The sequence below is a fragment of the Ciconia boyciana genome, chromosome 15 (assembly GCF_034638445.1).
Source record: "Ciconia boyciana chromosome 15, ASM3463844v1, whole genome shotgun sequence".
Lineage (NCBI taxonomy): Eukaryota > Metazoa > Chordata > Aves > Ciconiiformes > Ciconiidae > Ciconia > Ciconia boyciana.
This window is the reverse complement of record NC_132948.1, coordinates 795,743-821,780: the sequence shown is the minus strand read 5'-3', so window position 1 is coordinate 821,780 and position 26,038 is coordinate 795,743. Positions and strand designations below refer to the sequence as shown.

Genomic DNA, 26,038 nt, shown 5'->3' with positions numbered 1-26,038 from the left:
TGAGAATCTATGCTCCATTCTCCTCCAAAAAACCATGATACTGAGCACAGGACCTGAAGAGGAGAAGGTGTTCATGCCCACGGCATAGGGGAGAAGCACCCAACAGAACAGGAGCTAGAGGCGAACGTGTAAGAGCTGCATTTACCAGCGATATCCCAACTCTGAAGCAGTGTGGATAGAAAAGAAATAGAGGCAAGAAATGTGACAGATTAATGGTCTAGGGCTGAAATATGAGATTAGAAATTTCAGAATATGCCTGCATATTCCAGGTGCTCTTTAAATTCATACAGTCTAGTTACTCTATTATGTAAAATTTAATTGCCTAAGAAATCCATATAGCTTCATGCTCTCAGCAGCCAGAGCAGGGGTTTCTTATTTTTGCAATCTTTATTCAGGATGGTTTTAAAGATTGAAATACGAGCTCTCCTGGGTAAAGGGAGTTTACTAAATCAAGCGCCACTCTTAGGCTGGAGCACAGAAGGACACAGCCAAACAGCAGATACAGGCAGGGTCCGCATGGCCAGGCTGCCTCCCTTTGCTTCGCATGGTGCCCTGCTGCCAGAGGGGCTGTGGGAGGGCTGTGGAGGGTGCAGAGCAGGCTTCCCAGACAGCCCTTTTGGTTGGGATAATCCACCCCAAACCAGCTACTGGGATTCAGCATGTCAAGACGCACAGGTCCAAGGAAGAGCCGAGCTCTTGCTCAGGCAGAAATGACGAGGTTTGTTAAACTCCGGCCAGCAGAGCCGGGCTGGCACTGCAGCAGGGCACCGGGCAAGCAGGAGGGTGCATAACGCAGCACCACAAGGGCTCCTGCTGCTCTGCCTTGCCCCGCGCTGAGCAGGTGCTTAGGGAGCACAGTCACGACCCACAGACCACGGAGGATGGCCAGCACCGCCCCATCGCTCCCCTTACCGCTCTCCCCGTGCAGGCTGTGCACGGAGGGATGGAGAGAGGGGAAGGCTCAGAGGCAGCACGATTACAAGAGACTCGCTGATGCTTGCTTTGAGCTCTGGCAGCACTTTCTGAGAAAAGCCTATCTCTTCCGACTGATCTGCAAGGACAAGGGGATCAGGGCTGATCCCGTACTAGGCAAAGAGCCCATTTGGATGGGAAGAAGCTCCTCAGCAGGGACTGGATGCGGAAGCCTGTGAGTCATGTCCACGGGCAGCACTCATCCGGGCAGTGCGGCATCTCACTTAGAGCCTCCCTTCTGCCTTGGACTCGCTCTGTCCTGGTGCCGGTGCCTCCAGTGCAAGGTGGGAATGCAGCCCGGTATCTGGCAGACCTGAGGGCAAACAAGCAGCTTCTGCAACATACCAGCAACCAAGGAGAGAGAAATGAGGCGCTAGCCTGTGGTTTGTGAGCCCAGCCCACGCAGGCGACCACAGGATACCAGCACGGCCCCTCCAGGTGGAGCAGAGCTGCTCTGCCACCTCGCCCCACTCACAGTCCCCACGAGCATCCGATCGGCTGTGGAATAATCAGCTGCTGAAAGGCAAGCACTGAGCTGTGCTGCTCAGGAAATCTCGCCTGCAAAGCCATGCACGCCCCTTTTAAAGCTATCCGGCAGAGCTGGGCATGCCGCTGAGCGATAGCAGTGAGTAATCCCCTCAACAGACACTCAGCCTTGCAGAAGCAAAGCAACCAACAAAGGGATATTTAAGGTTGCTACTGAGCACTTAATATAGTTTACATTTACAGCTTAATGGCTTTTCAGCATCACTAACTTCCATTCCAACAAAAAGAGTTCTACTGTATTGCCTCAGCTTAAGTGCTAACTACATCTTCACATTAATAAATATTTTAAAACAGTGGAACTCTAAACTCCTCTGGCACAGAGCCGGCATCTGCTCAGCTGGAGTTCGCATTTGCACATGAGAGAAAACAGACGGAAAAACACCATCCAGATCCCCAGGACCACATCAGCAAGGAAACTCTCCAGACCTATGCCAGAGCACCTCTGCCTGGGCAAGAGCTGCCTTCCCTCTCCCCCACCTCCCAAAGCAGTGGCCACAGGGGCTCCCACGGCCCCTGCAAGCCAGCTCCTCCTCTGGGGTCTGTGTCCGGACACCAGGCTGGCACAGGGGGCAAACCAGGCTCTGCTGGCACATCCCTTCCCAGGGACTCACCCCGGAGTTGATGGGGCCAAGCCCTCAGCCCTGTCCCCCAGGTACTCCTCAAAATTCCCCTTCCCCCCCCCGTTGCACCCATACCTCCCACACTCTTTCACGCCTGAGCCCTGGGTGCTAGTACCTGCAGGGGGAGGCCCTTCTCTGTAGTACCCCTGTACCCCCAAACCTCACATACACCCCAAAGCCTCCTTGCCCTCACTACTGAGTCCAGCAGATTCAGGCCACAGAGCAGCTGCACGGGCACAGCAAGGAAATCACAGGCTTTGAGCAGAAGACGGGCAGAATTAGCTCCAGAAAAAAGATTTAGTGCTGTCTTTGCTCAAGCCTGAGGGAGGTCACAAAATGGGCAGGAGACAGAGACACTGTGGAATTTGGTGGAATGGACCTTCATGGAATTAAGGACCATTTCAGACCTTCCAGCTTCTGATCACAGCGCATAGCGCATGCCTTAAAACCACCTTCATCAGCATGAATTCTCAGTGTGCAAGAAGCAATCCACATCACAGAGAGCTATACCCACATGAACTGCTGTCCATGCAGAGGAGAGGGAGACAAAAATCAGATGAGCAGGCTCTAGGAAGATCTGCACATTGTCCAGCAGAGGCCAGGTTGAGCAGAGGACCTGAACCACAGTCTTCAGAGTGTCCTTCTCACGAGCCTCTGTCCAGGGCTCTCCCACAGACACTGCTCCACAAGGTCTGGATTTTCCCACAGAAAGGTCTCAGAGTACAGAGTTAGCACAGGCTTAGTAGGTGGGCTGCACTGGCAGCATTGGCCCAGCCTAGCCCACCGCAGGCTGCACTGCAAGGCTTGGGACAGGGGAACAGGCAGGAACATGGTCCCACCTGCCAAACCACAACCCTCAGAGAGGCTCAGCACGCACTGCCCCACCTGCAAGGCTGACAGACGGGGTATTTGAGGGTGCTGTTCCTCATAAAGCTCCTTTCTGAAAGCATGGAGACAGTTCAGCTCGGGGAACTAGAAGAAAATACAGAGTGCATCAAGATGGACCTGCTCACAGCAGGCACAGGTCCTTTCTGCAGCTCTTAGTCCATGGATCACCTTAGCTGTAATACGGGTCTGTGCCCACGGGAGAGGCTGTCCCATGCTAACTACGTCAGTCTTTTAAAATTTAAAGCTCTTGCCGCAAGCTTGTTCTTTGGCTCACAGTGGGGAATCCCTGCTGGCAAGGGAAGCAGCTAAGAAAGCAGGCAGAGGTACCGCTTGCATGTGCAGCAATAAGATGGGGTTTTGCGTCCCCTCCGAGGGACCTAATTGCACAAGAGTCACACACACACACACACACACACACACGCTCCTCTGCAAATTCAGCAAGCAAAGCCATAGCTGAGAATAGCAAGCATATATCAAGCACAAGCTGGGTCATCTCTGCTTTAATTGTCTGGATGGTTTGCTACAGGAGGGAGGGAGGGGAAAAAAAAACCCACTTTGCTCTCAGGGATCCAGCTCTGTAAACGACATTATGCCTCGGCTTGTATAGGAAATTTTACAAAGCTCAGTTGAAGGAAAACCTTGACTTGTACAGTGAAGGATAAAAATCTTTAGCGTTCACAAATGAATGTACCCATCTGCTCTGCACCGTATTATCTCTCTCAAAAAGAAAAAAAAAAAAAAAAGAAAGAAAGGGAAAAAAGGAAAAAGTGAATTGAACTTTGGATGCTTTTCATTTCCCTACAATGTGCAGCAAACTGTGATTCCTATTCATTAAGAGAGAAGATTGACATTCATTATAGTGTGCATTAAATTCTTCATTCTTCTTCTACCCTCAAAATTAGTCTATTGAGGGTAGTAACTAGTAATTTCTATATTGAATTTCTAGTAACTACAGTGGGTTTTTTCTTCCAAATAAGCAAGGCAATTATAATAAGACACACTTCTTCCTGAAATGGTAAAACAGGCAGTGCCATTTGAAATCTCTGTTGCTTTCCTTTACAGCTGCAGTTAGACATGTGCACAAGCAGCTCACATGTTTGCTCCTGAATGAATTTTGGAAGAAATGCCTAAACCCCAGAGCACAGGCAGCTCTGCTGTAGTTGCAGCTCTCACCCAAAACGTCTTCCAGCTCTGGATGCATGCAACTGCAATATATTGTCAGCTACGGGAGCCCCGTCAGTCCTGCCATGCACACGTGGGCTGTGGCAGGGAAGTCACAAATGTGCCCACAGCCGCACCGCAGGATGCTCCGCGCGCGAGAACTTCGCAGCCGAGCTCCCTGCAAAGGTGCCTCTGCACAGAGGACCCAGCAGTTGGCTCCCTATCATTTCTTCTTCCTCAGGTGAATGCCAGAAGAATTAGTCCATCCATGATGCCTTTGCTATTCCTTCACTGCTGGCCAAAGACTGCCAGCTCACGAGTACCACAGCAGGCACAACACACCGCTCTCCTCCCAGGCATGACCCAGGGGCAGGGGCAGGGTGCTTGCAAGGACCGCGCAGACTCACGGTCCAGACCCAGCTCCAGCCACCATCTCCTCGACTGCACTTGGGTTACCCCGCTCTCCCAGGACTGCACTGTCTCATGTGTAGCTTAGCCACCACTGAGGTCCCTTGTCTCTGGATATGCGAGGGAGGTCTGTGGCAATTCAGATGAACATGATCTTAGCAGTGCCATAAGGATAAGTAATTAGCTTTTGTGGTTTTAACTAAGCAGCCCCATCTCTCTTCAGACAGCAGGGGACCTGCAGACATTACACACAGATCAGATAACACACAGCAGACGAGGAGAAGCAGGCTATCTCTGGAGCCAAGCAAAGCAGCATGAGGAAGACGGGAACGGGGACAGACACCCCTTCGTCCCTGCAGCCCGCAGCTTCTGATGCTGGATGCATGTCCAATAAACCATTTCGGCTTGTACAGGCTGCCCTGGTGGCAGGGCCAACCTCCAAGGGTGCAGGGAGGGCCACCCACCTTCTACGCAGACTTTTTAGCCAGCCTGGGGAGAAAAGCACATGGGATGGAGAGCCTCTGGCCCTGCACGGGGCCTGGCTCCCCTCGCCTCGCTCTGGAGGACATCCAGCCCCTCCTGCCAGCCCGAGGCACATCCAGGAGGCAAAGCTCTCCAGGCAGAGTCCCACGCTCTCCGCTCCAGCCCATGCATCCTCCTCTGCCCCAGGTTTGAAGGCACAGCTCAGCCCAGCACTCCTCAAACAGCCCCTGGGTTGCAGCTGGAGCAAGAGCTGTTCCCACATGCCTGGCTGGCCATAGCCTGCTGAAGTAATTTCTTAGCAGGGTAGACAGCGTGGGAGCATTACGCAGTGCCGGGGCAGACACACTGGAGTGCTTTAACCTGGTCAGTAACCTGTGAAAGGCCCGTCGGCACGTGCAGCCCCCATGCAAAGCCCTCTGCCACCCCTCGTTCAGCCCTTTGATGATCCTGCGGGTGCATCGAGGCCACAGCACAGCTTTCAAGCACAGTGGGTGCCCCAGTCTTGGGTCACTAAAACTGGACCTGTCACCCTCCCTGGAAAGCAAGTTACAATATATAGTGGTGGCTGGAAACCTTTAGCATAGGTACTCGAGGATGTGGGCTGGAGTGACCCCCTAGGATCCCCTTGTTGGGGATAAGGGACATGGCCACTTAGCATGTTGCACAGCTGCCTCGGGAACAGCTGGAGACGGCCGAGTCAGCACAGCTGGAGAGGTAGATGTCAGTGCCATCACTGCACAAGCCCCCTGCTCCTTTCCAACCCACCCGCTCTCCATCTAGACAGTGAAGCCTGAAACCAGACAGACTCTTTTAACAGAGACAGCAATTGTATGTATGTTGCTATTTTCAGGCCAGACTCCGAAGTCCCAACCTCTGTCCCTAAGGGACAAACTCGTGGCCGTCGGAGCTGCCCTGCAAGGCGCCGCGAGGCCAGGAGACCTGGCAGCACGACACGTGCTCACCCAGGACAGGGAACGGTTAGGAGAGAGTGCAGATGCCAGGAATGGACGTTGAAGGACACGATGGGTTTATGAGAGGCTGAACAGTCTGCCGGCAGAGCCAGCAGAAGACAGATCAGTATTTCTGCCCCAGGGCAGGTGGAGAATAGAGTCTGTTATAGAAACCACCCGTCTGGAGCCTGTCAGGGCTTTAAGATGCTATCTGAGGATTATTTAGATTTTGCATCTTTGCCTGGCAAGTTCTCCTTTAGCCCTGCTGATTTGTGAGCGCAGAACCCAGACGCTTGTCACACACATCGCCTTATCAACCCTCAACTGACACAAATTGGGAGTACTGCAGGGCCTGAAAGGCAGTTTGGACAAGGCATGCTTCACAATGGGCTCAAACGTCACGTTATCAGGATCAGCCAAGTAATAAACCTTGTCAGGGACATTCAGACCTCTGAACCCACCAAGCAAGGGACACAACTGCCTTCTTGCTCCTGAAGAAACTGCACCATCAGTGCCAACACATGAATTGAGATAGCTTTAGTAAAAGCAGGCTACTTCCTTTTACTGGCTTCACTCCCACCCAGTAGTAATGCTGTGTCCCTCTTAGCTGTTGCCCTTAATGTCCTGAAGACAGTGGAGACCAGGAAAGACCAGCCCACCTGGTAGAAGAGCAACATGGAGAAGAGGGACAGAGGAGTAGGTCTGCCTTGGTCTGACACTTCTCCCCAAGGTACAGGCATAGTAATGTGAATTGTAATGCTATGTCCCCAGAGGCAGCATATCACAGAAGTGGGTGACACCAGCACAGCATCCAAATGTGGGAGAGGAAATGCTTCCTGAAATGGAAATATTCTTCAGTGAGCTATTGCAAAAAGATTTGGAGACAAAGGAGAGGAAACTGCTCCATGTCATTCAGAAAGCCTGTGGACCTTCCTTCCCAGAGGACAAGCAGATGATAAAGCCCCTTTTCTCAGGACCTAAGTTCCCTGAAAGAACAACCCATGGGATTTCCTTGAACTGTTCCATCTGCAATAGGGCAATTCTCTGCATAGCTTTCCAGGGACATAAACCCACCACAACTCAGGACTTGAGCTCCCCACCCAGGAACCCACCTCCTTCTTGCATCTGTGTAAACCACACCTGCAGCTCAAACCCCAGCATCCTTTCTCTTTAGGCAAGTGAGGACTCCCCTTCTGAGAGGCGACTTTTTAATCAGAAAATGTGAATATGGTGGAAGCTCCATATATTAGTGCTAGTTTCAAGAAAACTTGATCAGGAAGGGGTGTCTCTGGACCGGGAAGGTACTTCTGGTCAAGGAGCATGCAAAGTCCAAAGTTGCCCCAGTGGTCAAGGCACTCATCCAGGCTTTGGACCGGTTCAGATCCCAGTTAGCCAGCGGGGTCAGAAGCATGCTCCATGCAAGCCATTGCTGTGAGATGATAACACTCTAATCCCCATCTCCATTTGGAGCCATTCTTCTTTGTGTAAATAATCCAGCATCTTTCAGTCCAGAATGCCTGTGTAGCCTTGGGGCGGGCTGTCTCTTCTGGCTACATCTGATACTGGGCCCTCTTCTTGCCACAGGGGCTTGAACCAGTGTCCCTTGGGTGACACCTGCCATTGGCCATACGTTCTCAAGTTGCACAGGACAGGGAAACCCATCCCTGCACTGCTCTCATCTTTCTGTCCACACTGCCGAGACAAAGACTGTGATGCTTTTTCGGTCCCCAAGCAGCCACAGGGAAACATCTGGCAAAACCAAGGGCTCTGGCAGTAGCTTGAGCTCTTGAGCTCACCTACCAGCTGTGAGACCAGCAGTTTTCCTGTGCAGAGCCTGCCTTTGCTGCACTGCCTTGCTGCTGAGGGATGAGGACTGAGTGGGCAGCATCCTCCCCGCCTCACCTCATTGCTCCACCACTTGGTGTCCATCCCTGTCCCGCGTTCCCCTTCAGTGCTCACAGCCCTTCTCCTGGAGACTGCTGTGTTTATTGTTTATTAATTAAGGAGATTTTAATACACCTTGTGATGGATTTGTAATGGCTCTTATCTGAATTTATAGAGAGTTGCAGAATACATAGCAGAGCTGTGACATTCTCTTAATTAGCACCTAAGCAAATAAGAGCACACTAGATCTGGAGATCTTCAGGGCCTCACGCTGCCCTTCGCAGAGCCACTGGAGATGTGAGTGTAATTTCAAACAGTTTAAGGCTGCTTGGAAGGGCACCTCCAAGGTATTTGTCATCACTTTCAAAACTCTTATTTACTCTCTGCTGTTTCCAAAAACCCCTCTGGGAGCTGGGAAATGAATCTATTTTCCTGTTGAAACCCATCACATGGACATCCTGCCTTGCTATTTTTAGGGATGCTTGTGAAGGCAGGCTGCACTCTGCTCTGTTATTTCAGGGTCTTGCTAGCCTGGAGCTGCCCACACTGGCTGCTATCAGAGGGTCCTGGAGGAGAGCCCAGCTGCACACCTTGGCTTGTTCTTTGAGAGTTCCTGCTCTGCTGACCCTGAAGCATTTGTCCTAAACAAAGACAGATCTGTACTGGCAACTGTAATAACTCTGCAAAAAGCTGCAGGGAACACTCTGCACCAGGGCCACACAACCAGAGCCATTCACAGTGCTCTTCAGGTGTATTCTGCCTCCTCAAAGCCACATCTGAAGCTGGCACAGCCCACATAGGTATGGTGAAAATGCTGCAGAGACAGGCATATCCATGCCAGCAGGAGCTCATAAAAGCAACAGAGCTGATGTGGCAGGAAAGGCTTTGACATGGATGGTCCAGCAACCAGGGCAAAGCCTTCCAGGGATGTTGCTGCAGTCTTTGGTTATTCACCTGTGCCAAAATCCACCTTCTTTGCACAGTCACTCCTGCCTGCACTGTAATCACACCTTTTGTTTGCTCCATAGGTACCTCAAGGGGCAGCCTGTAAACTCAACCCTTCATCTTAGTCTCTGATCTGAGCTAGGATGGTCCTATCAGTCACTGCTAGCTTTGACAGCTGGGATTCCCTTCAGCTCTTTGTCTGCTGCACATTCAACCGAACGGGGAGCTCCCTCCTGCCGCAGCAGTATCGTCTGGATCCAACCCTGCAAGCGCTCCCCTCCCTCGAGGCAGAGGAGCCCTCTCTGGCACTGGCGCTGGCTCCCACAAGCCGCTCTCGCTGCTGTGAGATGTGTCACTGCTGACAGCTCCCCCGCCCAGCACCCGGCGATGGGGACATAATCCTCCTTACGTCACTCAGGAGCCAGCTCAAGTCACTGAAACATGTTCCACCCATCACATCACATCGGTTCAGGGCGGCTTCTGCTGACAGCAAGGCAGAGCACGTGAGCTCCCAGAGCTTCCAGAGCACGGGAGCTCCTGCTCGCAGGGAGCACCTAAAGACTCCCCGGAGGACCCAGCTCCCCATGCTGTGGGCCAGCCGGATGCATCCCCAGAGACAGAGCATATGCTACTGATGCCCACTTCCCTCCCGAGACCCGGCAGTCCCAGCTTGATGCCCCGAGTGACATTTCCCAGGAAAAGAACAGCACGGTAAATTCAAAGGTTAAATTTGCATATTTCCCAGTGCTGCTCTGAGGAGCCAGGCAGTGGTTCAGGATGAACTGCTGCCAACCTGCTGCAGAGGGAGCACAAACGCTCTGTGCCCACCAGGGCTGAGGGACCCTTTCAGGTGGCACCATGAAACTTCTCCACAGCGGCCTTTAGTTCTGAGAGGGAGCAAACCAAAGGACCACAAGCAGTGGAGGGGACGAAGTTTTGGCCATGCATCTGTAGAGCAGCCCAGGGCACCGAGGAGGAAGCCAGCATTACCTCCATTACCCTGTCTGAGAAACAGCCAGGACTGGATACATCCTGGGAAGAAGCAATGGAGGCACTTCTGTATTAGCAAGCATGACATCTGCTTTCAACAGTGTGCCTGGGACTGTATCGCTCCAATAATATGTCCAGGGAGGCCACAAAGAGTCTCCACAAAAAGCTCCAAAGACTACAGGCTCAGCAAAATGCTGCACATTAAATACTCTTTATAGTGTGTGCAGAAGGACTGTTACAAATTCAAATGAACAAGCCGCGAGTGAATCACCCGACAGGGAAGGGTTGGCTTCAGCTAAGCAGAAGCAAAGCAGCAGTCAGGGAGGGGTCTCAGTGGGAGAGGGTTTAGGCTCAGCCACAGGCTACTAAACACAGGGAAAAACTCTTTGGCAGCACACATGGTGCGAGAAACAGAGGGCCTCCCCTGAAGTGTGGGCACAGGACCACCCTGCAGCACCAGTTTCCCAGCTCAGCAATGCCACATAGCTCAGCGTCAGTCCTTCGGTAACACCGAGCAATGCATATCCACCATTGTGAAATGTGTATTCAATATTTAACTTTACCTACCACCTTTTGTTTCCCAAGCCTTGCTTCTGCTCCTCCAGATGTTTGTGTTATGCTTTGAAGAATAACCCACTCTCTCATCTCCTTAGCAAGCTCCTCTGAAGCAAGAAACCAAGGTGGCAACGCTTGAGAGGGAGCAGGTCGTGAGGATGCACCTGCACCCAGAGCTGTTGGGTGAGGAGAAAACAGGGTCTAAAGAGAGGCAGTGCCAAGGCTGCTGGTTTTCCAGAAGGAGCGACTCTGGCGGGCACTGGTGATGACCCGTCTTTGCATTCCTGCAGGCAGGCAGCAGGCCTGTCTCAAGGCTCAGCTCTCCTCCATCCCTGCCAGAAGTGGGAGAGCCTGCACGTTGGCATTGCTGGATGTTTTCCTCAAAATATAAATACATGGCCCTTGCTGCACCTTCCGTGGACTTCAGCAGGCCCTTGTGGGAGGCAGCTCCGGAGGGCTCTCCTGCTAGTGAAACACTCTCCTCCTACGCTTTTCAGCGCGTTGCCATCTGGCTGTTGTATCAGAAGCAACAGCCAAGCTATCCTCCCTGTGCCATGTGTCACCGTGCTTTCTCCTATATACTGGCCCATCTTTTCCATCTCCCTTTGACATCAGGTAGCTCCAGCCCCTCTGAGCTCTCTTCATGTCACACTCTCTTTGTGTCCTCAGTAATTTAGGTCTTTTTGGAGAGAAGGGGGTGGAAGGAACCGTGATTCTCCAAGGGAGGAGGTACCACTGATTTACATACAGACCTTCCATTTTCTCCTCATCCAGTTTTTATTCCCCTTCACACATGCTCCCATTCTGGCTGCCAGAGCCCCACACCAAGACATGCACTAGGCTCCCAGCTCCCCTGGAGCCCAGCATGCAGGTAAGGACAGGGAGCACCACTATGCTTTTCTCAGTGCTGAGCCTCTTGCCTCATCAGCTCCAAAACCATCAGAGCACCCAGGGCTCAGCCCCTGCAACAGATAGCAATGCTGACTGCTGCCCAGATGCTTGGTGGAGCCTGCCATTAGCCTGTATTCAGCACAGCCATATGTTTATTTTTGTTCCATGTCTCTGCTTTTCCTGTCTCTTTTGGGTGACAAACAAGCTGCAGCCCCTTCCCCTTCACAAACCACGTGCTCATCCCGTGATCATTTTCACCCCTGTCCCATGATAGAAACAAAGGTAGCCCCTTGTGCAGCACTCACCGTGCCCTGCTTGCTTGTCCAAACGCCCGTATGGCCTCTGCTCACATAGCCCCGCATGCGTGCACATGGTATCATGCATCCAGGCACGTCCACACTCTGCGATGGGCATTTTGGTCTTACAACCACGCATACAGCCTCATGATCCAGAAAGGCCTGGAGGGCCCCTGCAAGGCTGCACTAGTGTGCACTTGGCCTGAACGATTGATCTTGCCCATCACCTCATCCTTCCCGAGCATGGGAGATTTGGGGGAAGCAGGAGGGGGGAGCTGGGGATCATGCGAGCTGCTCTAGCAGGCTGGCTCCAGCCTGAGCCAAAGGCAGGTCAAGGCTCTTTTACAGGAGCTGTTGGGGTGCACTTGCAAACACTGTTCATCTCCTTTTCCTCTCTGTCGATTTTGACACTCACAACGAGGTGCAATTTTCCTTATGGTGTCATTTAGCTCCCATCATACTGAGAGATTCCTGTGCCATTATAGCCCTGTCTCCCATTATCACTTCCCACGTCTCCTGGTGCCAAGTGTCAGGCTCACTCCTTTAGTTCACAGGATCTCTCAGTTTTAGAGAGAGCAGTAAACGCCTGCTCTGCCCCAGCCCTGCATGCAGGGAGAGCTCGCATGTCTTTTTTAGCAGTCCAGTGCTGCATCCCCCAGGCTCAGAGCAGCTGGACCCAGTACCCGCAGTACTGCAGGCCATCGGTTTGCCCAAGCTCCTCCCCTGGGGATGTTCCGTCTGCACTCAGCCTCTTCTGTACACAGAGGATGTGGGGACGGGCAGGGGGGAGGCAGACATAATGACTGTCACTCTCCTCTCCGGACAGAAGGACAATGATATGCTGACGAGGATTTATCAGGAGGGGCTGCATGCCTCGGTCACACGAAGGGGTGGTGGGAGCCGCTGGCCCACGGCCTCTGTATGTCATACACTAAATCTTTCAGCTGACAGCAGGTCAGCAGCAGAGCTGGACCCCGTGCCCCGGCCAGGCGACCCCATGCTCTACTCACTGGCCTGCACGTTGTCTGCATTGCAGCAGACAGCAGCAGATGCCTAAGCTCAACTACGCCCGTCTCCCACTGGCACACAGCAAGCGGAGCAAACCCCAAACTTGTCGCTGGGTTTTTTAGGAGTTTTGACATCAGCAGTCTTCCCCCATTGAGCCCATGCCTTACGGGGTGGGGCTTTATGAGCAGGAAACAGGGCACAAATGTGCATGGCAAGGCAGTCATGCTCAGATGAGCAGCAGTGAAGCCCTCATTTTAGGAAGCGAGAGACAAGCTAGAAAGGCTCAGAAACCCAGCCAAAACCAACGCAGCTCAAACGCTTCCAGAGGGTCCATCTCAGCTGCAGCAAGAGGAGGGAAGAGGGTGCAGGCAGGGAAATGAGTCCACAGCACACAGAGAGCTGCTTTGGCTGGCACCCACTGGGTGTTTGCCAACAAAACAAGCTCAAAAGGCAGGCACTGAATACGTCAGAGGGTTGGGATCCCCCTCCGGCACCGAAGACAGAGACCGTGCAGTTCAGGGAGTCCCAGGGAGCCCAGCACAGCTCCTCTCAATGCCTGCCAGTCCTGCAGCCCATCCATCACAGCGCAATCCCAAGACATTTTGCATAATGCTACACAGGTGGCAAGGCTGGAGCAGGCAAAGTCTGTTCTGGGGGATTCTCATGACAATAAAAACATGCCAGATGCACCTGGGTGAGGGGAAAGCCCGGCTCTAACACCCATGCAACACGCATCGTGCCAACTTGCCACCAACTCATGCACGCAGCAACACACAGGTGGTCCCTTCCCCATGTGCCGGCTCCCAGCAGCAACATACCGGCCACCACCTCTCCCAAGGGAGAGCAAATTCCCTGTCCATCTGATGGTAGAGTACCAAGTGACTTCTCCACCCCCTTCCCCATGCACGCTGCAGCCGCAGATACCTCTTCTCCATCAAAAGCGGCGTGTGCGCATGCCCCAAGTGGACCCAGGTCAAGCTCTCCCAAGCTCCTAGTAAATCCGAGGTCCTCAGGAAATGACCAAGCAAACGGCTTTGAAGAAGACACTGTCCCTGCAGCCCAGCTGGCCACCCAGAAGCTTAGGATTAATTGTAAGCTTAGCAAAACACTAGGAAAGCCAAAAATAAATACAGCGAAAGAAGAGCATTTCCCACTGGAAAGCCATGGCCAAGTGAAGTCAGTCTCTTCTGGGCTGGTTCCCAGGAGGCAGTTCAGATTCATTTATTGTGCCACTCATATAAACGTCTCTCTTTGGCTGTGCTGCTCCCTTGGTGCTCCCTTCCAACCTGGGAGAAAAAGGGCCCATTATTCAGACAGAACACCACTCGCCGAGTAGGAAAGCGGAGCCCGGGCAGGCGCCTTGCTCGAGCGCCGGCAGCAACCCCAGCCCCACACATGTCCTCTTCCCAGGGCTTGGGACCACCCTCCGCTGCACACAGCAGGGGATGCAGCCTCGGAAAAACCGGAATAGTGCTCACTGACCTGGGGACACCATTTAAATAACCGCTGCCTGACTTCCAGACACCGCATTTCCCTCGGAGCACTGCCAGTGCCCCAGCAGCAAACAGCGTGTTGTGTTAGAAATGGCCCTTCGTAAAAAGACCAGGAGAGATGGCTCATGTGTCTTGTGGGTAACATCAAACCCAAAGATGCTATCTCTTCCAGTCTTAGGTGCAAGCCACAGGCCCTCGGCCAGGCTCTGCCTCCAAGCCCCAGCTGAAGTCTCACTTCACGGCACAATGTCAGAAATAGAGGCTTAAAGATGACACGTCAAAGCCTGCAAGAGCTGACACCCCCATAATGCCCAGACAGGCTTGGCTGGCAGAATCCCTTTGCCGTCTCACCCAGAGGGCCTAAAATTCATTTTGTGGATTGAAATTGAACCAGCCAAGCGAGGGATTCAGCAGCTGTCAGTCCCCACAGAGGAGTGCAAATGTGGGGGGAGCAGGGGCTGGGGTGGAGCGATGCAGCCCACCAGCCCAGCCTGGGCTGCTCCCCAGGGACTTCCCAAACTGCCCTGCACACCAGCCTGGCTGGGCACATGGGCAGGGAACATCCCACACCACAGGCAGCGAAAAGCAGCACCAGCACGCTGCCTTCTCACACCAAAATCCCATGCTGGTCATGCACTGCTGTTGGTCTCTGGGAAGAGCTGGACTGCTCTGCAGACCTTTACATGCTCCATGGAGACCCCAGGGCAAGGTCTGCAGAGGGGTGTTAGACAGAGGAGCAGGGCCAGAGCAAAGAGGCGAGGCAGATGCATGACATCAGGAGTCAGGCAATGCCATCCTGCCTGCCTGCAGCTCCCAGCTCCTGCAGCAGGTGACCGGGCCAGGAGCAGAGACAGCAAGGCAATGGCTGCCTGCAGCAGGTTACACCTGAGCAGCAAATGGGCTCACCTCTGATGCTCAGCCCAGGGACATCCCTGCCCTGAGTTCAGGTGACAGCAGACCTCAACCTGCTCCCGCTGCCGATTCCCCTCCTGCCTCACATCTGGCAGCAGCTGCTGTCCCAGCCCATGGGTGGTGATGGACGGAGAGCAGGTCCAACAGGCCATCTCCACGCCCAGCTTCCCTGTGGCAGAGTAGTCTCCCACCACCCATCACTATGCATGTGGTTAATGCTACCACTCAGGACTGTGCGCTGCTGTAATTACCATTATTAATCCCCCCCTCCCTTCAGGATATATTAGCTGCAAATTGAGAAAAGAGGGAGGGAGAGAAGTCCCTGGACTTGATAAATCAGCTGCTGACAAAGAACCGATGTCTGCACTTCAGTGTGTGCAGGACGCAGCCCCAGAGGGTGCCCGGCACCGCTCTCCCTCCCACCGGTGCCTCCCCTCTGCTGGCTCCCGGCCACCCCACTGCATCCCCTCCTACCTCCAGCCCTGCTCGCTGAAGCAGACCCTTGTTAGCAAAGGCCGAGGGACTTGGCTGCTCTCAATTAACACTGCTTCTGCCCAAACCAAGCCAAACACTGACTGCACAGGCATCCAGGAACGGAAAGAAATGCCCCGAACGCAGCTGGCACAATGCACTTGGAAGTCACTGAGGGGCTTGTGTTTGCAGTTGCATCTCTCCAGGCAGCCATACCACTTTAAGGAAAGGTCTGAATTCAAACCAAGTTTGTTAAGCAGAGGCAAACATCAGCTAGTTTCATCTTCACCTGAATTAAAGCCAGTCGACACGAAGGTGAGCGGGGACAGAATTAAACAAACCTGTGATATGAGTCCCTGTGTGGACCCCAAGCCATTGGCCTTCATGGTGGCCAAGGTCCCCACAGAGGTCCCAGCCCTGCTGTTAGCAGGAGAGCCAGAGGAAGCCGTCCCACCCAAGCTTATGGAACGAAAGCTGCCAAAGCTCGCTCAGCCCCAGGACACTGAAGACCCTCGTCCTGCCCCCAGGGTAGCCATTTCCAAAGCACCTCCTGCCTGGGTGCACTCCACAGCTTGCAGAACTGGATGTGCAAATGTTCAGGGCTGCAGCTCCTCAAAAGCACAGGGCAGCAGCAGAAAATGCCACGCTCCTGGAAACCCAGAGTGAGCCCCTGCGCTAACACTCGGTGCTATTACTCCTGACAACAAAAGTGGCCTGAACAAACAGGAGGAGAGGACTATCGCCAGTTTGAAGCCTGCTGGTTCTTGCAAAAAGGCTACTGACCTGTGCAGGAGGACAGAGTGCCTGGCGATGAAACCAGAGAGGCTTCACTCCACCCAAGACAGACAGCTTCAAAGTGCCCTCCAGACCAGGACACGGATGTTCTTGTGCAGCATGAAGAGAGGCGGTGAGCAGTAAATACAAGCCCACATCGCGTTACACACCTGACAAAATGGGCCGCGGTCAAATTGTGTGGATACTGTGAACGACAAGAGTGTTCCCAGCGCACAGACTCATGCCTTTTCTCTGAAGGGAAAGGGACAGACAGCCCTCTAGTGTAAAGCCAAAGCTAACCATGTTTGCACGGGCATGGAAAGCATTAATCACAGCCCGATCCATGCTGGATGTGTGCACTTGGGAAGGGACCTGCGCCTAGGGAGAGGGGTTTGCTCCCCAGCTGCTCGCGCTGCGACTTCCCACTGCCCCTCAAAACATGCAGATGCCGTGGAGATGTGCAAGTCCTAAAGGTCCTGGTGGCTTTCAGGTGATCATTTTTCTCTGCAGAGACAAATCATTGCTAACAATCTCAGTATTTGCTCTCAGGATTTCAAAAGATGCCTTTTGTTAGAGGAGGGTATGGAGCCTTCACAGCCTGACACCAGCACTTGCAAAAGGCTCCTGAAATCTCGACTTGCCCGGCAGCTGATGGCATGCCTCTGACAAAGCCCCCCGTGGCGCCTGGAAGAAGGGAAAGCTGAATTCGGGGCCTCCAAAGATTTTTTCTTTTCCTCTCCCTCCTCCCTCCTGCTTAAGAGTCAGACTGAGTTCACGTCTCTTCCCTGCGCACGTTGCTGTGTTAAGCACGTGGGGTATTGTACGTGGCTCTGATCATCACTCACAGCCCTAAGAAAGACGCACAATTAAAATCATTTAAAGTCATCAAACAAGCACACACAAATTTTAACAGCCACAAAATTCATTCTGCCATAACGATGCAGGGTGCACAGTCCAGGACTGTGCTGGAGTGTCAAGAGCACAGTTCTGCCCACAGTCTTCAAAAATTAATGAAAACACACCAGTTTTAAACACTTTCCCAAATCCAGCTCACAAAATCTGTCACTTTGATGTGAATGGTCCCAGTCTTAGACTAATCAGTCACTTTTACTTTTTCTTTAGTAGCTAAAGACACAAATGAACTCCCGGCAAACTGCACAGCTTCAGGAGAAGAATTTAGCAGCCAGATGGTTCTTGCAAAAGATTTGTTCTTAACAACAACAACAACAAAAGTTAACCCATTTCCCCTATGAGCAGCACACAGGAGATGATCTGACACATCAGCAAGCAATTCCGAACTGTTATCTTAGAGCATCACTTCTACGGCAGAAGTGCCCCTTCTTCCTAAACCATCATGTAAATTATGACTATCACTAATAACTGATCAATTAGTACAAGTCCATGCAAGGTACTGTAATTATCCCCTGCACTCAGGGAAGAAAAGAAAGCATCAAATTTGAATGCAAACATTCCTTTGTTTCGAGCGGAAGGTGCAACACAGAGAGATAAAAGAAAGCACAACTGTTAAAAAGGCAACAAGATTCAAAGAGCCATCTGAGGGAATGTGTCGAACTCCCACGAGATGGAGCAAAGCTGTGATGGGCTGGAAACTCCCATCCAGGCAGTGAACCTCACTCTACTGGTGTACTTGAATTTGCTTTCTCTGGGCCTTTTTTTCATCTCCATGTGGAATTGCAGCTGTGGATGGGGATCAAAGCATAGCTGACAATAAAGACTCTCCAGACCTTCATGGAGACCTCCCTGGATAAAGTACAGAAATGCAGGACAAGAAAGTTTTTCTGAGTCAACTCCAGAAAGTAAACAGCAAAACAAGTATCATTTGGCAACAGGACTTTGATCACCTAAGGATGTTGATGGTGGGAGGAAGAAGGCAACCCATGTCAAGGACTAGCTTCTCCTTAGCTGTCTTGACTGGAACTTGGGCAGCAGCACGGGGAACAACCATTCAGCAGGGTGATTTGGAGAAGCCAAGTGCAGGATGGGAACCATGGACTTCTTCAAATGTTTCTGACCCACTGCTAAATAACACTTCAGTACAGTAAAGAAACAAATTCATATGCAGGTAGGCATCTAGGTAGGCATGAGGTGCTGGAGCGTGTCCAGAGAAGGGCAACGGAGCTGGGGAAGGGTCTGGAGCACAAGGCTGATGGGGAGCGGCTGAGGGACCTGGGGTTGTTCAGCCTGGAGAAAAGGAGGCTGAGGGGAGACCTCATCGCTCTCTACAACTACCGGAAAGGAGGGTGTAGAGAGGTGGGGTCGGTCTCTTCTCCCAAGTAACAACTGATAGGATGAGAGGAAATGGCCTCAAGTTGTGCCAGGGGAGGTTTAGACTGGATATTAGGAAATTTTACTTCACTGAAAGGGTTGTCCAGCACTGGAACAGGCTGCCCAGGGAAGTGGTTGAGTCGCCATCCCTGGAGGTATTTAAAAGCCGTTTGGATGAGGTGCTTGGGGACATGGTGTAGTGGTGGGCTTGGCAGCGTTAGGTTTACGGTTGGACTCAATGATCTTAAAGGTCTTTTCCAACCTGTGCGATTCTATGATTCTGTGATTCTGTGATCTGTTTACCTAAATGTCCAAGCTTTCTGAATGAGTGAAAGAGGAACAGTATTAAGAAGTACTCACTTGGTACAAGAAGTGCCCCAGGTGCAGAACAACCCCATGCATCAATACCAGCCTGCAAACTGCGAGCAGCAGTCTGCTGTAAACGGCCTGGGAGCTATGGCGGACACCAAGGTGAATATGAGCAAATGGTTGCTCTTACTATGAACACGGCAACTACATCCTGGGCTGTGCTAAGACAAGTGTGGACAGCAGATTTGGGGAAGTTACTGCCCCTCTCCGCTCGGGATGGGGCAGGCTGCACCTCGAGTCCCCTGAGTCCAAAATTAGTGTGGGGAAACCAAAAAGGTTCAGTGGAGGGTGAGCCAGATGGTCAGAAGCCTACAGCATATGTCCTGCAAGGTCAAGTAAGAGGGAGTTAGTACGGTTGGGTCCGGCAAGAGGAGGTGAAGGGGCAATCTAAAACTCAAAGGCAGTTATAAGGATGACGGAGCCAAACACACCTTTGTGAGGCCAGATGACACAGCAAGGAGCCGTGGCCAAGAGCTGCAGTTTGGGAGGTTCATTAGGAAAAGCTTTTTAATCAGCTCCAGCACTGGGAAAGGCCAGCAAGTCTCCATCATTGGAGGTTTCCAAAGCTTGGCTAGAGAAAGCCACAGCAATAGCCCTCCTCAGGGTGGGAGTCTGGACTCTCTGGAGGGCCCTTCCTACCAGCACCTCCAGGATTCTGGGATTTGGCCATGCTAAAGCATGTCCTCAGAGAGATCTCTGCCCCTGCACGGTGTCCAGGAAAGGCTTCCACCACAGGGTGCATTTGAGGACTAAAGCGTTTCTGGGAAGCTCTGCTTTAACTAACATCGATGTGGGACACCATGCTGGGAGAGCTGTAACCAGTATACAGCAAATACGTCCAAGGGCTTCATCCCCAAATGCAGTCAGAAAAGCAAACACACCGGCATGAGACAGAAATGTCTGGAAGTGTCTGCTGCCTTCCTGAGTGTCCCTGCCAGGGACCCTGACTCTGATCCCCACTCTCAGGTCTTCCTTGGTCTCTCCCTCAACGCCTGTTCCTGAACTCACAGGGACTACCATTTACTCCCATCAAGCATGGACGCAGGCACTATGTGCACCACCACTCCTGCTCCACCACTGCCATGCCTAGTGACAGACAAGAGGTACCCCGACCATGCCAAAGGGACATGGGCCACTCATGGTCCTGACCCAGGCCAGGTGACAAAGGGCTTGAGCAGCCTTGGCCAGACAGGCCAAGAAGTCTGATCTATGGAAGAGGAGAGCATATCTCCATCCTTGGAGATGACATCCGTCCTTGACAGGACAAGCCCCTGAGCAACCTGATCTAGCTTTGAAATTAGCTGTGCTTTGAGCAGGAGGTTGATGAGATACCTCCAGATGTCTCTTCCAAACTATTCTATGATTCTATGAAAGCAAATATTCTGTAACCCCTGCCTTGCCTGACCCATGCAGAGAGGGCCCCAACACTGCTGACTGTCTGGGGGAGAAGGGTTGCAGCCTGCTACTTGCCAGTCATCAGGCCGATGCCTCATACTATTGAGCTACCAAGAAACCGTAGTAAAAATCACAGCATTGGAGTACTTTCTTGCTTCCAACTTCCTCAATATTTTGCACATGCTTGTGTAATACTTCTGCTTTTCTTGACAACCAGGAAAGCTAGAAAATAAAACTCAAGTACTTTTCTAATCCCCTGATTCCAGGAGCAGAGACTTGAGAGGGACAATAAATACTGTAAAATCTGCTGGGGCTATTGATCAGCTCCAAGCTACAATGCAAAGGTTGTGAGGAAGGCAGGCCAGACCAGAGACAAACCTGCTGTTGATGCAGCAACACTCCTAAGGAGAATATCATCGGTCTTGTCACCTGACACCGTGTCACTGCTAAAGAAGTGATCGGCAATTGCACAGACCTCCACATTTTAGCTGACCTTTAAGCATATTCTGGGTCCTTCGGGAGATAACTCAGCATCACTCTCCCAGCATTAGAGCTGGAAAAGCTGAAACTAAATCACAGAAAGGCTCATTGACCTGGTCAAGGATACAAAGAAGTCAGAAGCAGGGCCAAGACCAGACTCCAGAAGCCCTGACTTCCAGGAGCTCTCTAAAAGCAAAGTAAATATGGACGGAGTCTGTGCAACCCCACATGCAGATGTGTTCTGCCTTACATACAGGCAGGGCCTTTCCATGCATGCTGCACACACACCACAGGAAACATCTGTGTCACTTTGATGCCACTCTGCTTTGAGTCTACATATCATCACTGAACACCACTGTAATGGATAATCAGCCACCCAAAACTCACGCTGCTGCGTGTCCCGGTAGCGATAATAAGATACCAGCGCAGGCTGAGGTGAGTTTGCACATTTTAGCAAAGTCTGTATGAATTGCTTTGCCATCTCTGTGCAAACATGGAAGGATCCACCCTTTGCTTCTTTTAGCTGATTATGACTTTTCAGTACAATTGTCTCCTTTTCCCTCAGTCTCTGGAAACCTCCAGGAGTTGCAACCACAGGCATGAAAGGGGCGGAGAGGCTGGGCTTTGTAGATCACAAGCCTCCCTCCTCCCTCCCACACCTCTGTGTGTGTCTGTGATGGAGAAGCCCTGAAACCCTGTTACTCATAAATCCCAGACAGATCCATCTGGCTCTAGGACACAGCACAAAGCTTTCCTCATGGACAGGAGGGAGAAGCCCTAGTACAATTCCCAGCCCTTGCAGGCACCACACTGTGACGCTGCCTCTTACGACACCTCTTTGCAGTGGTACAGGATACTCCTATTCCACTGTGTGCATTCCTCCTGCATAAAAAAAAACCTCTTTAGGAACATCAAAAGAGGAGCTTGGCACTCAGAGATATGTCTTAATGAAGGTGACAGCAGCAGAAAGCATCGCAAATCCAAGGGGAAGAGAATGCACACCTAATTAGACCAACTCCTTTCTTCTCCCTTCGGTTCCACCTCTGGCTGGATGCACAGGGCAAATCCTGCACTGGGACTGCAGCTTCAGCCTCTCCACCAGGATGCACCCTGCAGCACGGCGGGACTGAGCTGCGTGAGCAACTGGCACAGCAGCCGTGTGCAGGCTCAGAGCAGAGATTAGAGCTCAGCTCTTTGCAATCTTCCTTGTCCTGCTTTGTGCTGAGGCGCTGGCTCAACTGATTTTCCCTCTCCCTCCTCCTCTCCCTCAAGGCTCAGGAGGATGGGAAGGGAAGGAAGACACTGCGCTCTCCGGGGTAGGCAGCAGCTCCCCGCAGCCAGTACCACTGTGCCTGCAGGGTGTGTAGCAGTGTGCCTGAAAGCTGGCCTCCAGAGCATCTTTCCCCTTCCCTGCCCCCATCTCACAGTCTCCCTCGCTGCTTCCAAGCCGAAGAAGGTGGAAAATTCACAGAGGTCCTGCTGGATTTTCACATTTTGTTTATTCCTTTGGAAGGCTTAATGGCCAAAGTAATCGTTGGTGTCAGAAGAGGATTACACAGGCACAAGGCCTTCATTTACTAGCACGCTGATTGTCACAAAGTTATCAAGACATCTGTGGGGATGTGAGTTGTGGATCCCCACGTCCCCTGCCAGCTTCCAGCTCCGTGGCGAGCCACCAGGCTGAGTGTACAGACGGACAACCATTCCCCTGCCCTCTCCTTCCAAGCACCCTGAGCAGGGCAGGTAGCAGACGAAAGCAGAGGGACGCATCTCAGCTGTGTAGCAAACTGTCCCCTTCCTCCCCTTGCTCCTTCCCGCCACCGACTCCTTCGCACTTATGAACAGCATAGGCTCCCAGGAGGTTTTCACTCAAGCGAAGCCCAGAGCAGCTGAACACGGGATGGAGACAATTAATGAAGGACCTGGCTTGTTAAGACATGACTGCCATGCTACCCATGCTGGCGGTGAGCAGCACAGGCACATGCTGCCCACAAGCCACAGCAGTGGAGAGAGCAGCGGCGGCTTTCTCGCTGTTTCTAATTAACTTATTTTCTGGACCAGCTTTCTCTAGTGCTCTTAGTGGGGAAAACATCACAGAGCCAGCAGGGACACAATGACATCTGCACTGCCACAACACCCAGGCACGGAGCAGTGCAACCACACCTCCACCTTTTTGCCCTGATATTCCTCTTTAGAAAACCCCTCCAAACACACCCTTTGATGGTCCCACAGATTACAGGTCTGAGGTATGTGCTGCCTGGTGGGGAAGGGGGGACCAAGCCCAGGAAATGCTGTGGCCCCTTGATACAAGATGAACATTATACAGAAAGGAAATATAAAATAACAGACTGATGAATGGTATTTTCTCTCAAGAAAAAGAAAGACCTGCTCCCACATCAGTGAATAAGTAGTCTCTGAGCTTGGTGTAGATTCTCATATTACAGGGTTTTGTGTTCAGGTTTTTTTAAAATAAATTTTATAAAAGTATAAGCATGGAAAGACCTCTTTCAATATAAATAAATCGTGTTAGTAAGAGAGCAAGTGCTGAGAACACCCGGTGAAAGCTCTGTCTGTCGAACTGCCCCTGGTGGCTATTTCTGGCTTACGAGGCACTTGAAGTATCCTGGCAGCCCACGGTGGGAAACGTGGTCCAAATACAGTAGGATGGTCACTCATCTAAACATAATCTCCCAAGGTTCATAAGGACTTCACAGTCACACCTACCAGCTGTCCAGGCTACCCAGCCCCTCACAGGAGCAATTCATAAACTGCAGGGAAAAAAAAAGATAATTCAAACCCAAACCCCTCAAAGCCTTGTTCTATAAATAAAGCCGTTGTAACACAGTTTTTATATTTCATTATCTTCTGTGTTGTTTCACATTATGCTGGTAGCAGCCAGCAATGTCACAGTGTAGAGAAAGTGCTGTGCTGCAGCAGGATCACAAACAGCGAGGGAGAGGCTATCCTGGGTGCCTGTACCACACCCATCACCTGGATACCGCTCTGCACAGTTGACAGCCGTCCTACAGCATCACGGTAGACAAACAGCCCGCACCACCAGCTTGTCTGTGCACCAGTGTGTGCGCAAGCACACAGCCACTGGGTTCAAATCAATGGGTAACCCATGCACCAGGCTACGGTGCAGCACATAGCAAATGGATGATGAAATATCAGTATCCCCTAAGGGCCCGCAGGAGAAGCCATCACTGCAACCTGCTCCCAAGGTGTTTCCCAAACAGGAATAAATTGGCCATTTCAGATTTAAAAACGATACAAACTCTCTAAAGGAGGCGGTGTGCCATTTGGATCAGAGCTTGGATATGTCCTTTGATCATCACAAATAAATCAGCCAGAGTGCCCTCCAAAATGTAAAGAAAGAAAAAAAGAAGAAAAAAAAAAAAGACGATTATATTTGTGTCACTGATGGGAACAGGAAGCAAGCTGGAGATGGCACACACGGGAAGAGACTCCATGCAGCAAGAGGCTCTGCATGCCAAACGCTCCCTTGACCAGCAGCCTGGACAGCAGTGGAGCCCCTACAACGGGTGGATCACTCCAGTTAAAAATTGCAACCCGTGGGCTGGGTTTCCAGCAAACACACCAGGGTGGCACATGCTTCTCCAAGTGGTCTGAACCTGCAGCGTGAGAGCATGTGTTCCTCCAAATGCAGGTCTTTATTTCGGGTTTCACCCGGAGCGACTGCACATGGCCAAGCCAGGACCGTACGGCGGGGCAGCCCTAAGAGCAGCCGCAGCCCCCGGCTGCTGCTGCCAGCACAGCCCCAGCCCCAGCCCCATCCCTCCACACCGGCAGCCGGGAAGCAAAGACCAGCGCCAGGGCTGCCAAAGCAGACGAAAAGGGGCTGTTTCAGCCTGAGGATCCGGCTGTGCCAGGCCGGCCCCGCCGCACGCTGTGTGCCTCTCCCCCGGCGGGACGAGCCCACGTGGGGGTCCCCCCCTGCCCCCCCAGCTCTTCCCAGCCCCTGGCTACAGGACACCGGGCTGAGACGAAGCAGGGGAGACCCTGAGAGAGGGGCGCTCCCGCCGCACCCCGGCAATCGCCGTCCCTCCGGGGCGCCCGGAGCCTCCGCAAACTTCCCCGGCCGGAGGCACCCGAGGGCGGCCGGGCCCCGCGCGGCCCGCGGCTCCTCCGCTGGGCTCGGGGAGCGGAGCCGGTGCTCCCCCGCCGGCCGGGCTGGGAGCGGGGGGAAAGCCGGGCTGCCCCCATCCCCGCTCCCTCCCCGCCGGCGCTGCGGTTCCGGCCCCCTCCGCCGGGGCAGCCGCTCCGTGCCCCCGCCGGCTGCGGGCTTGAGAGTGCGGGATGCCGCTTCCCCCGGCGGCACTTCGCCTGCTCCAACTTCGGCGGGAGCCCGAGCACCCCAAGGCCGAGCCGAGGCAGGGGGCGGCCGACCGGCCCCCCGCGGGGCTGGGGCTGGAGGGGGCTCAGTCCCCTGCTCTCCTTCCATCCCGCTGCCTTGCTCCGCGGCTGGAGCCGAACCGCGCCGTGCCGTGCCGCGCCGTGCCGGGGCGCAGCCCGGTACTCGCTCCCCCTCCGGCCTCGCCTCTCCTCCGCTCCTGCAGACACGGCGCTCCCGCTCCCCCCGCGCCCTCCCCGCCGCCTCTCCCGGGCCGAGCGCCCGGCTCCCGCCGTGCCCCGCCGGCCGCGCTCAGCCCAGCCCAGCCCTGCCCAGCCCAGCCCAGTCCCCGGGGTCCGGCCCCTCTCCCCCGCGACGGGACCTGGCCGCTCCCGCCGACTCCGCGGAAAAAAAGTTGCAGCGAGGGAAGTTCCCGGTGCGGTGCGAAGTTGGGGACGTGGCCGCCTCGCCCGGCCCTGCCGCCCTCTGGGGAGCGGGGGAGCCCCGGCGAGGGGGGTGGGGGGGGGGACGGGGACGCACCTACCTTCAGCTATCGCCCTCTTCATCTTAGGGGTCGGGGAAGGCACGTCTGGAGGCGCAAAGTCGAGCGGCAGCGGTACAATCCTTGCGAAAGCGGGGCAGATCCTCGTGCAAAACTTCAGCCCGAGCGCGGAGCGGCGGCGCACGGGGAGGGGGCTCTCCCTGTGCCGGCGCCCTCGCTCATCGGGGGAATGAGCAGCCCCCGAGCTGGAGTCAGCATCCAGGCGAGGCTCCCCCTCCCTGCCTGCCTGCCTGCTTGCCTGCCTCCTCCCTCCGTCCTTCCTTCCTCCCCTCCCGCCCGCCGCACGCACGGGGCCGGGGCTGCGGCGGATCCCGCGGCGGCAGAGCCGGCGGCGGCGGCGGGGAG

At 53.4% G+C, this 26,038-nt stretch overlaps 1 protein-coding gene across 1 annotated transcript in view; it reads right to left on the bottom strand.

Moving 5' to 3' along the window:
• RTN4R (reticulon 4 receptor) overlaps positions 1 to 25,779 on the bottom strand; it is a 79,606-nt gene extending 53,827 nt beyond the window's left edge. Inside the window, exon 1 of the mRNA XM_072880369.1 lies at positions 25,676 to 25,779. Within this exon, the coding sequence (XP_072736470.1) occupies positions 25,676 to 25,697 (22 nt within the window). The 5' untranslated portion in view covers positions 25,698 to 25,779. The remainder of the gene's footprint in view (positions 1 to 25,675) is intronic.
• Between the last annotated feature and the right edge of the window lie 259 nt (positions 25,780 to 26,038).